General features: G+C 39.5%; 2 protein-coding genes across 2 annotated transcripts in view; one reads left to right on the forward strand and one right to left on the reverse strand.

Annotated features, from left to right (window-relative positions):
* The window catches only part of LOC104641674 (DPY30 domain-containing protein 1), a 291,916-nt gene that overhangs the window by 45,979 nt on the left and 233,259 nt on the right, over nt 1-12,678 (reverse strand). The gene's annotated exons all lie outside the window — the stretch shown is intronic.
* Nucleotides 1-12,678, forward strand: part of TSPAN14 (tetraspanin 14) — a 34,867-nt gene that overhangs the window by 7,433 nt on the left and 14,756 nt on the right. The window contains exons 2-3 of the mRNA XM_075758688.1: nt 1,750-1,847; nt 10,639-10,689. Coding sequence (XP_075614803.1) covers nt 1,767-1,847; nt 10,639-10,689 — 132 coding nt within the window. The 5' untranslated portion in view covers nt 1,750-1,766. The remainder of the gene's footprint in view (nt 1-1,749; nt 1,848-10,638; nt 10,690-12,678) is intronic.

Consider the following 12,678-nt stretch of genomic DNA (forward strand, 5'->3'; position numbering starts at 1 on the left):
ATCCCCCCAATAAATAGCATCCTCTGGTGTTGGGAGGGTGCCTTACTTGGAATGGGTGTTCCGGTGGTGTTTGAAAGCGTGAGTCCTGTTACTTGGGGTGGGAGGGAGAAAAAAATGATTTTTTTATAGATTTAGCACTACATCATGTCTCCATAACACGGAGACAGCATTGTTTAACCAGAACAAGTGATGAGTGTAACTAGTATTATACAGATATATGCATTCATTTCTTAGCATGCTCATTGCCAGAGAACGGATTTCAATGCTGGAATTCTTTTTTTTAACTTTGATACCTTGATCTCGTTTAAATTAAAATGTTTATCTTACTATACATACATGCATGCTGAAGATGCATCTTGTGTATCCTTGATTTGTTTGTGTGTGTGGTTTTAGCCTTGGGAGTGCCAAACAGTTCAAGGCAAGGTTTGAAATATTTGTGTTGAGATTTCAAAAAAGTAAGCTTCTCCAATAAGACACTGCAGGTAGTATTCCATAGTTGTCATGGAAAATAATAAGTATTTAACTTAAAAGCTCAAGCAAACTGTTTATTGTATTGAACGGGAATCTCAAAGCTGACAGGTATTTGATTCTGTTCCTTCTTTCAGGGGGATTGTTTTTTTTATACACCCAGGTGCAGATTGCCTTCTAAAAATAATTGTTTCCCTTCTCATAGCTGTGGATGTGGTGGAGATCTTCAGTTCTCGATTCCATGGTGTTTGGTTTTAGACTTTGCTAGGTAGGCTTGGTTTTTGCATGCTGTCTGTGAATGTCTGGGTCAGCATAGTCCTTGAGGTCTCTTTCTTAGCTATGAGGTGTTTGAAGATTCTCTATGCTTGCTTCCCGGTTGCAAGACTTTCACTGACATGGGAGGAAAACATTTACCTCAAGCAAGTGGAGGGTTGAAATGAGCAACTTCTTGTCTGTCATAGGCAGTACTTGTGTGGTCAGTTCTCTAGAATGTGAGCTGTGTGAGCGCTTGTCTTCCCAGCTCCAACTCCTGATTTAGCAGCTTCTCCTCTGTTTTTTTCCTATTTGTGGTGTTTCTGCAGAGGTGGTTTAGTTGCTTTTCTCTGAAAAGCTGTAGTTCTCTGAAATAATTGAGCAAATATTTGCATTGAACCTTATATCTCTTTAATTCTAGTGTATGTGAGGAAGCAAGAAAACAGAACTCTGTAGAGCAGATCAGCTGTTAAATGGTGGGGCTTTTGTTTTTGAGAATAAAACCATCATATGGGGTACTGATTTGGTAAGGAAACATTAATGTATGGAAAAGACAGAGTACAACTGTCTATTGTATTTAGCAGTCTGTAGACACTAAGGTTTTCCAGGTAACCACTTCTAACATCTTGCTAGCTGGGTTGTTGGATGTGCAGTCCACAGTGTGTTTATAGTGTGGCATAAGTCCAAGCAGCTGTCTGCGTGACTGGAATGGTTTGGAAGGAATGAGAAAGATGAATGTCAACTTGTGCAGATCTTCCTAGACTAACTGTATAACTAGTTTCCTTTTTGGGTGTCTCCCCCTGTTACCACATAAGAGTGCTTAAAGAAGATAGGATTATTAAGCAACAAATACTTCAAAGTAGTTTAAGGTCAGCAGAAGTTTCTGAGCTGACTTGGAACATAGCCTCTAAATGGCATATGGTGCAGGTTACTATAGTCCCTTTCTCAACAGAGCATGAGAGATCTGGAAAAAATCCTTTATTCTTAGTCTTTTGCTACCTAATTCTTATCATTTTCTCTTCTGTGCAGACGCTGTGCTATAGAAGATGCACTATTACCGATATTCTAATGCAGAAGTCAGCTGTTGGTACAAATACCTGCTCTTCAGCTACAACATTGTCTTCTGGGTGAGTACAAAACGTAGAGACTGAAATAGTTTAGGCATACCTCATTTTTATTAACTTCCTGCATATTTCTTCAAGAGAACAGGCTGAAATATTAACCTGAAAGCAGGAAGCTGATGTATGGTATGTCCTGGGTGGTTTGGAATTGAAGAAGCCTATCCCATGTGAGAAAGCAATTATTATTGAAAATTATATGGATAATGATTCCTCACAATCTATCCCTTCCTTGTGCCTTCCTCCTATCTTACCTTCTGAGTGAAGATAAAGGACTGAAGCAGATAAAACTGATTGCCTTGGTGTTTTAATGGTGAAAGGAAAGATCTGCTCAAAAGGATTTGTCAAAAGGAAACAGTGTAGTCTTTACTGTTGCTGACAAGGCCTCTGTCTCTTGAATGATGGAGGCCATTAAATTCTTGTTGTTTGGGCAAAGGTTAAAGCTGCCTTAAGTGCACTTAAGTAGTATGTTAAATTGCTTCCCTGTTAAGAGAAGTCTCTTCTAATATCTCCTTTCAGATTATCTTTAATCTCTGTTTTGGGGTGGTGTAGCTATACACCATGCGGAAGAGAAGAAAGGAACTGATCCAGAGATATGTCAACAGCTGGCACTACAACATAGTCAAGATCTTAAATATCATGCTCTGTAGGCAACAAAATTGTCTGATACTGTTTGAAATAGTTAGCTAGGGACTAGCCTGCCTGTAATGTTTTTTTACAGTTGTGAATGCGAAAAGGGTATGAGGGTAATGCGAAAAGGGTATGCAAAAGCAGGTATGTGGTTTTAAATGTGTATGATGGTCAAGATTACTGAGGCACCTAAACTACCCTGGGAAAAGAAGGCAATTCAAAGGTTAGTGCATAGTATTGCATTAGAAATAGTTAACATGTCTCTGAGGGGGAGGTGAAGGTAAGGATGCAGTTCAGATCAACTTGGTAATTCTTTCCAGAACTTGCAGATCAGATATTGGCAATTTGCACCTGAAGTCATGGAAACTGCAGTCATGGAAAGGCATGGGTAGTCACGGAGGAGTACAGATACAGTGACTTGCCTAATGGTAGCAGCTTGGATTAATATTCTGATTCAGAGTTGAAATATTTTTTAGTATGGATAGCTGCTTCTAAAGATGTTTAGATTTTTTCAAAGCCAAAAGGATCAGATAGTAAGAATGAAAGTATGGTATGTGGTTGAATATTCTGTTTTATATCAGTGTTGAAGTTAAGAGTAAAAATTGATTCTCCTGATCCTGACTTGTCTTCTCTAGCATGTCTGCTGATCTCAGACTATATTAATTTTGTTTACTGTGATTCCTTAAATCATGCCAACTTTTTACTACATAAAACTGAAGATATACAGAATTATCACCCTAATATGTATTTAACTTTAATAAAAAAGGGGTTTAGTGTCTGAACATAAATTGTAGGCTACAGCATCTTGTTCATGCTTGTCAATAATGACTTGGTATTTTGTTTAACCCATATGAACTTCTAGTAAACTAGGTTGGCATTTCTGCATATTTTGGCTGCTTTGGCAGTATTTAAGGTAGAAAATAAGCTTTTTTGGAAGCTGTATGTATGAAGGACAGAACTCTGAATTAATTTAGAATCATAGAAGAGTCTAGGTTTGGAACTTCTGGAGGTCATCCGGCCTAACTTTCTGGTGCAAGGAAGACCTGTAGGGTAGGAAATCACTCTTCAAAGAGAAGAGCTGGGAGTCTTGTGAGCTGCTTACTCATCAATTTTCTGCTGTTTTCAACCTAATAAAAGTGCTAGAAGGCCAGGTAGTAGTGAGACTGCAATGTCTGGGTATTGCTGTTGAAAACCACAGAGCTTTTTGCTACTCTCACCACCTCTTGTTTACTAGTGCAATGTTTTAACATAATACTGTAGCATTAAGCTGCAGGGGTGTTTATCCTGTGGATCACAGGGCAGAAAAGATGTGTGTGGCATTTGTACAAACATTTTTCCAGTAAGGGTTAATTGGCTGCAATGTTGCTGTAGTGCAAATTTTCTTAGTTGATGATTTTTTTCCCCCCCCTAGCAACTGAGGCTTCCCATTGTGGCCTCCTCTGTTAAAAAGTATGTGCTCAAAGGCTACCAGCTCTGTGGTTATTTCTCTTCTGTATAATGCAACTGCCATGTAATTATAGTGGAGTGTGGTGCAATGAGAAGAAATATTTCTCAAACTGTTCTGGTTTTCAGAGAAATCACTTTGTAATTGGGTGTATGGTGTTCAGCAGATAGTGTGGGGTATATGTGAGAAATTGACAGACTTTTGTTCATTAATATATTAGGATTGTTCTAGGCCTTTCCTTTCTAGTGAGTGTCTCATGAAGTGGGGTCTGTTGCTGTTTTGAGTGGGTAAACAACCTTTGAAAAACTGAATTTTTTTTCTTTACTGGGAAGACTGTCAAGAATATGCCTCTGCTTTTTTTTTACAGAAATTTTGTCTCTTCCTATTGTCTTTTTTTATTCTCTGCAGAGTCATTACATTTCACTTTTTTCAAATTACTTTTTTGCTGTGTTCTCTTGAACTTAATGATGAAGATCTAATGATTTTTTTCCTTAAAGAATAATTTTTAAATAAGATAGGCAGAAAAATTGAGGAGATCTTGAAATACAGCTTGTGTGTTCCAGCTAATCTGTTGGCTGGAGGAATTTGGTTTTCTGAACAGATACTGGTAGTCTTGGTAGCTTGTTTAGTGAATGGTCTGAGGCTTCTGCTGGGAAGTTATCAGGCTGACCTAGTAAGTTATGTGTGACTACAGCTCTTGATAAGAGTTGGTTGTGGAACAGGTTATATAAATGTTGAGTGGAAGGGTACATGCTCCTATAGGCTATGCATGAATTATTTAGCTGACACAATGATTCAGGAGCCTATGACACCTGTCTGGCTGGGAAGACTAGTCTAGCAATCTCTTTAATTGGACAAATCCATTGTTTGTAGAACAGGAGTCCAGAGGGTGGCCATGAAGCTGATCAGAGGGCTGGAGCACCTCTCCTATGAGGACAGGCTGAGAGAGTTGGGGTTGTTCAGCCTGGAGAAAAGGCAGCTCTGGGGAGACCTTACAGCAGCCTTCCAGTACCTGAAGGGGCCTACAGGAAAGATCGTGAGGGACTGTTTACAAGGGCATGGAGTGACAGGACAAGGGGTAATGGGTTTAAGCTGAAGGAGGGTGGATTTAGATTAGATGTTAGAAAGAAATTCTTTACTGTCAGAGTGGTGAGGCACTGGCACAGGTTGCCCAGCGAGGCTGTGGAGGCCCCATCCCTGGAAGTGTTTAAGACCAGGTTGGATGGGGCTTTGGGCAACGTGGTCTAGTGGAGGGTGTCCCTGCCTGCAGCAGGGGGGTTGGAACTAGATGATCTTTGAGGTCCCTTCCAACCTAAACCATTCTATGATTCTATGAACATTAATTTTCTATGTGCCTTAAAAGAACCGAAGGACCACAAAATCAGAAGGGAGATGTAACTGACTCGAAAAAACAGCATTTAAGGAGGGAATGTTAGTCTGGATTAAATTTTCTTGGCTTGCAGAACAGGTGCTTGTGGGAGTTTGTGTTCTTAGTGTTTGTGTCAGTGAGGGTGGCCACTGTATAATGGGCATGAGGGATGGGATGGTATTTAGATAGGTGTGCAGACAATCTTTTTCCCATTTCAGCTGTTACTGGAGCTATGATGGTAGCTCACCTGTGTCTCAACTCATGACACAGTTTATTCACAAGGCAGGTAATTTGCATGTGAATAAAGAGTTGCATTTGTTCTTCTGTCATGCTTACTAAAGATGCCTGTTGAGTTTCCTGTTGTAGCTCTAAAGATAATATCAGTGACTATATAAAGTTTAAAGTATATGGTGACTTAGTAGTTTACAGAATATTTCAACTTTTTAGTGGGTGGTTACTGTTCTTCAGTTTGTGTCATGTTTCAAATACAGTTCATAGGTTGCAGCAGAACAAAATATTGAACTGAAAGAGGGCAAATATCACTTAATGGCAAGCTTGCAGTTTAATCTGCTCTTAGAAATCTGTAAATCTTCATTCTTTGGAAGGTTTTTTCAGCTGGGCGACTTGGCAATAGAAGGTTCAGTTCTGCTGGCTTTGAGTTAGTTGTGTGTAACTGGCTTGCAAAGTCACTTTGCTATATTATTTGTGCTTGACTTTACCTTGTAAGAGGGAATGGAGGCCACAGGAACGCTCTGTCTTCCTAGGCATGGTTTTAATATGGGGTTACTTTTTCATCTTGCTTTTTAAGCATGCTAATAAGATTTAACTTCTCAAAGTACACTTGTTTTAAGGAGTAGTGATGAGGTAGTGTTGCAACCATTAAGACAGCCCTGCAGGGAGTGCTCAGAAGTTTAAGTGAAATTACCCTATCACAGCGAGGCTGGACCTCTTTGAGTTTTAAAGTTGTTTTTTTCCCCAGATAGCCTCATTTGTGATAGTGAAATTAAAAGATTGCAGTAGTGCAAGGTGAAGAGCTTGGTTCTGGCACCTTTCTGTTCTGAGTAATTTTGCAATTGGGTGAGGAGTCCTGTGAAAGCCGCAGTGGTGGGAGGAGGCAGAAAGTGGTCAACTGACCTCAGGAGGAGTTGCAGGGGTGATGTGTCTTGGGTTGCAGCACTGCTCTATGCCTTCCAGCCTCTACTTGGGAAGGCCTAGGAAATAAAAGGACATGCCTTAATCGCCTGTCTCTGGTGTTTGCTTCTTTGTCTTGACTTGAAGGTTTTTTGGGGGTAGTTCAAGAATTGCTTCTCTACCAGGACATGGCTACTTCAGTGAACTGAAGGATTGCATGGCTGCTCTGTCAAAGCCTTTTAGGTTGCATGTGAGCTCACTGTCTCAGATGATTTGAAAGGAGAGAGTAAAATAGCTTTTAGCTGCTGTCATCTTATCTTCTAATGCTCTGTAGCTTTGTGTGTAACTCTTAAGGGTCTTTGGAGGAAAAAACCCAACTTTTTGCTCATGCTGTAGGAGATGTAGTATTTTTGCCCTGAACATGATGATGAAAGGCAAAAATTCTCTTAACCTCTAGACAAGAATTCTGAGCTTGCTTTTGAAAAGTAAGAGAAGACTCAGGCTGGCATAAGATTTTTCTTGGCTCTTGCAATGTATGTTGTTTTTCAGGAACACCTAAAACATCAAGGCTGTGCCAGGAAGAGGAAAGAATCCACCACCAGGTGGTTTCCTGACCCAGAGAGGAAAAGTCTGGGAAGAGACAAGAGTAGGAAGGAAGGGCTGTAGACTGCTGATTGCTCCAGCATGGGTGGAGCTACAATGTAAAAAAGAGTTGTCCGGGGGTGGGAAAAATGTTCTCTGTAAGAGTAACATTTTGTGCTTACAAAAACTGAGTGCAATAGGAATGCATTCTCACTGCTTCTCATCAGACCTTAAGGCAGGCTGACCCCCAATCAGTTTCTGTGCAAGGGTTGTCTTGCAAGAATTAGGTTTAGCTACAACCTAGGTTTGAGAAACAAATTAAACCTGTTTTCTCAGCGAGTAGAGTAATTCGAAGAGCATAGTCAAAGGAATTCAAAGTGTGGTTGGGAACGGATAAAATTAAGGCGAAGAGGTCTTGTGCACGGTGTCTGTGAGTTGGCGTCAGTATTGTATCTCTCCTGAGTAGAGCTTACAGCTTGATGCCATATGTTAATGTTGTGGATTTTTCAGTTCTAAAGCAGGAAATGACCAAATGCTGGTTACTAGTTTGTTTCCTGTTCAATGGGGTACAGTTGAGTGGCTTTGTGTATGTTTCCATCTCACTTTTCATGCAGTATATGGCTTAAATGACTCTACAGCATAAAGTATGTTGGATAGTCCAGTTTGTTATTGCTCACACATCATCCGGATCCTGGTGAAAGGTGATTTTTCAAAGTATGTCCCTTGAAATTGCTGGCTTGCTCACTCTCACCCTGAGAAGACATTCAGTTAGCATTTTTTGTTCTCACTGCCTGTTCTCCCATTTGTGTGGCCAGTTAGTTCAGTGATCTGATGAAGATTAAACCTTTTCTTTGTGTTCAGGCCAGATCAGTTCCCTGGTCTGCCTCTTAGCAGTCACTTGAATGCCTCTGCAAGAGTGTTAAAGAGAGGGTATTTTCCTGGTGCTAATTCTTTGTAGAACTCTACTGGGTGTGCTCAATCATGCTGACTTCTGAGATAGTTTTATCACCGTGGTGTTTTACTTCAAAGTATCTCATTGAAAACTATTGTATCTTGCACATGGTATTTAAAGTGAAGAAATTTCATTTGGTTAAATAACTACCCTTTTACTTCCTTGCAAATTGGTTTTCTTGATAATTGTGGCTGTAAATGTAGTGGCTGATGGCTTGTTCTTCTGCAAGTACATCATACTTCACTCTTTTTTTGGCTAAAGAAACCTAGTGTATGTAGTTTGGCTGCTTCTAGTGAGAATTATGAATCACCTGTGTCTTAGCTGAATTAAGTTTTAGATTTATCTATATTGATTCAATGAGACTAAGTTTATTTTTCTGCTGAAACTGTTTTACTTGTAGATAGTTTGCATAGGTGCTCATGGGAATAGCTTTGCAAAAATAGTGTAGTTTTGTGAAACTGAACACTTTATAAAAACATGTGAACAATGTTTGTGTTTAGAGGCAAGAATGAAGCCTGCTAATGAAAAATTACTTCATCAAGAATCTACTACAATTTAATTAAAATGGTAATGATAATGAAAGGCAATGGTAATTATAATTAAAGGCAGCCAGTCTGAAGAGGACACCCTACTTGTATATTCAATAGCACAGTATTAGTGTTACACTAACATTAGTTTGTATACAGAGTGTGGAAGATATGTCTTCCAAATTCTTTTTTTTCCTCATTTCATTAGAAAAAGTTCCCAAATATCTAGCTGTCTACTATGTAATTTACCCTGATTGCTGGAAGTTATACCACCTGTCTTCACCTGACTCCCAGCTTTCCTGGAGTGTTTGGAATGAGAAAGGGTGAATGATGCATCATTTGCATGCACTGTGTAACTTAATGACATAAATGTTTGATTACTGATTTTTTTCTATTTTGCTTCTTCATCTGAAAATCACTGGCTTAAGATGGAGGGTAATCTGGGTCAATATTTTGTTTATATCCATGTGGGTTTTAATAGTATCTTTCAAGTTGTGCTTTTAGCCAAATCATCACTTTAAATGTACTTGGCTTGTTCAGTCTGAGATGAGTAGTCATTGTGCTGTTACTTAATAAGCAGCATCTGGAAATTCAATTTATTTAGCACTGCTTTGCCTAGTTTTAACTCTTTCCATGTATTAGATCAACCAAGCAAATCCCATACTGTGTGCTTAAGCCTTAAAATGTGGCATATAATACTTCATGCCTAGACAGAGGTATCTAACATCATTTGACTAATTTTTACAGAATGACATGAATGATACTTGCAGCCCTTTTTGGCTTTCCTTTCCCTTGTTCCTGCAAGCAGAGTAAACCCAGAACAACTCCTTTGTCCTGAGTGCAGTTTAGTGAACCCAGCAGTACTTAAAATACACGCATATATTTTATTGTGTGACTGTAAGAGGGTCCCATTTTTGCTTCTTGCCTGTGCTGTGGGGAATTGCCTGTAATGCCTGTTTAGTTCATGGGAGGTGCTGCATTTCCTAGAGGAAAGGACACCTTTGTTGAGGTGTCTTTTCAGTTGTTGTCAATATGCGTAAGGCTTGTGGGGGGAGCAACCTCAGTTCTTCATATACAACCATAGAATCATTTAGGTTGGGAAAGACCTTTAAGATCATCAAGGCCAACTGTTAACCTAGCAGCGCCAAGTCCAACCACTAAGCCATGTCCCCAAGCACCACATCTACGTGTGTTTTCAATACCTCCAGGGATGGCGACTCCACCACTTCCCTGGGCAGCCTGCTCCAATGCTTGACAACCCTTTCGGTGAAGAATTTTTCCCCTAATACCCAATCTAAACCTCCCCTGGTACAACTTGAGGCTGTTTCTTCTTGTCCTATTGCTTGTTACTTGGGAGAAGAGACCAACACCCACCTGGCTACAGCCTCCCTTCAGGTTGCTGTAGAGAGCAATAAGATCTCCCCTCAGCCTCCTCTTCTCCAGGCTAAACAACCCCAGTTCCCTCAGCTGCTCCTCATAAGACTGGTGCTCTAGAGCCTTCACCAGCTTCGTTGCTCTTCTTGGGACATGCTCCAGCACCTCAATGTCTTTTTTTAAGGTTACATGGACATAGCAGGGTAGAATGCCATTTAAGTAATGAAAGGGAGCTGCCTTCAGTTTATAGAGAAGTCATTTTAGTTTGATTACTGAAATTGGATATTAAAGACAAACTGCCTGAGAATGGAATAAAAGACTAGAGCAAGGATCTCTTGCTTCATTTTGATGAATATAATTCAGGAATATTTATTATACAACCATATGAATTGGTGTAGGGTTTGTACATTGTCAATTAGATTTGTTGCTTATTGAAAGTAAGTAGATGGACCATTACTTCAGCTTAATTCAAAAGGGCTTAAACAAGGTAAAGATTCAAAAGACAAACTGTATCTAATTAGAGAGGAGGCTAATATAATGAGCCTTGACACTGAGAAGTTATGAAGAGTCAAGCTTGGCTACTGTCTGGAGGGTGGTACTATAAAATGACAAAACAGGGAATAATGTCAAAATGCATTAAATAATCTGAAATTAGTGTGCAGGCGATGTCCCATTACTATTATCTGAGATTACAGACAATATTTGTTTTACTTAAGCATCAGTGCTGTTGGCTAAGTGTTTGAGAATGTGTTGCTTAGTATATCTAATTCATCTTTTTCTTTTTGTTTTAGCTAGCTGGGGTGGCCTTCCTTGCAGCTGGTCTGTGGGCATGGAGTGAAAAGGTAAGGGTAGAAATGACTGGTCTTACTTGTTTGGTGGCTCCTGTCTTCAGCCACCAGCCCCAGTAAAACTACTTCCTCAGAAAGCAGCAGATGTTAAATGTAGCATCTGAGCTCAGGACCATGTTCAAATGATCTAAACTGAGTTTAGTTGGAGTTTTGTTCTTGTCCCTGATCAGATGTTAAGCTGTGGCCCTTCATGTTTACACTTTTTTGTAAACTTGTAAGAGCAGGATGCTAGGGAGAATTTAATCTTTATAATAGTCTTTATGAACTGATTCTCTTTTGAAAGCATGTTTTTTAAATACACTTACCTACCCACCTCTTTTTATTAGAAACAAGAAACATTTGGGAAGAATGTAGAAGATATCTCTTTTGATATTCAATTCAAACCAATGTGTATTTGGGACCATCTTTCTGAAGCATTCCAGTCTTCAGATCATCTGTTGTCTTCCACTTTAATCCTCATGGAGTTGCTTAAGTGATGGTGCCTCTGTGTAGAACAACAGAATTAGGGAACATGATCTAGCTGAATAACACTCTTATTTTTGGCAAAGTTCTTTCAGCTCAGTAACTTCCTCAGAGGAAGTCTGTGTGGGCATGTACCTACAGAGTTCTACTGTTATAACAGAAGAGATAGTATAGGTATGGAAATGAACGGCTCACCCCCTTGTTATGAATGTAAAAGCACGACTTCAAAATGACTGCAAGCAGTAGGAAAAAGTGACTATTACTAGCAGATTTACTGATCTGCATCTTAAGTGGAGGGCAGATGCCCTCACTGTTCAGTTGTGCTGCTGAGTAGGAACACTTTAATGACCATCGTAGTGTAACATTTCCTAACTGGAGTGCTTATGCAGAGCACCTGCTTGCCTACAGAGGTTCTGGGATTCCTCCGTTTCTCAGAAGTGAGAGTTTTGTGATAATTGTAATGCTGAGATATTTATTCTCCTTTTTCCCGCTGCATATGCATGCGCACGCATTATCACAACTAGATCGATCGTATCACTGGTATATAGTGAGCAGCCTGTCTCCACACAAATACATTTACCTCCTGTTCTGTTGAAAGGGTTTTCTTTCCAACTCTTTAGGGGAGGGTATTAAACTTGTCTTGAATTTGTATTCTCTCATGTTCAGACATTGTCTTCTATCAAGAAGCACGTAGGATTTGTGTGGTTGGAAATTACTAGCTTACAATTACCTCCATTTGCCAAATGGACTGCTGTGCTGCAGTGGTAAACCCAAAGATAAACTACAGGTGGTAGAAGAGTTTTGAACATCCTGTCTCTTAGAGCAGCATGAAGTACATTGGATCCCTTTAACTTCTCTGTTTTTTCTTGTATTTTTCTTTTTTCATTAGGACTTCATATTGATTCCTTAGCAGTCTTTTCTGGATATAAATCCTGTGCATCTCTGTTAGCAGATAATATATTGAAATGAGGATGCTGGTTTGAGAAATGTTGAAAATACTAACATGTAAAAAATGTTACCCATCCTGATTTGTTACCTGTTTGAGTCAAATCCAGTCTCTTTAACTGGTGTATCTAATTGGCCTATCCTTATGATCTTATAACTGAGTTTTGTTATTCTGAACAGTGATATAAAAGTTCAATTGCATAAATTTTTGTCTCCACAAAAACTGATAGACGTTAGTATCTGTCACCTGAGATATTGCAAAAATCCCTAAGAGAAAGTGAATTATAATAGACTGTTAACAGAAGCAAGGTGAATAACACTGAGCCCTCTCATTGGGAAAACAGTTTTGATTGGTAAAAGCATTTCAAGGACACAAAGGAAGGTCCGGGAAACTAGAGGCTGGTCAGCCTAACTTCATTTCAGCAAGTTCATGACTAATAACAAATGGAGAGAGAGCAGTCAGTCTGCTTCAAAGCAAGGCTGTTATTTAGAGGGACTTAAAGAGCATGGAGAAATGGGTTGACAGGAACCTTATGAAAGTTTATTTGGAAAAAAAAGAGGCCAATGCAAAATCCT

Source organism: Balearica regulorum, chromosome 7, assembly GCF_011004875.1.
Source record: "Balearica regulorum gibbericeps isolate bBalReg1 chromosome 7, bBalReg1.pri, whole genome shotgun sequence".
Lineage (NCBI taxonomy): Eukaryota > Metazoa > Chordata > Aves > Gruiformes > Gruidae > Balearica > Balearica regulorum.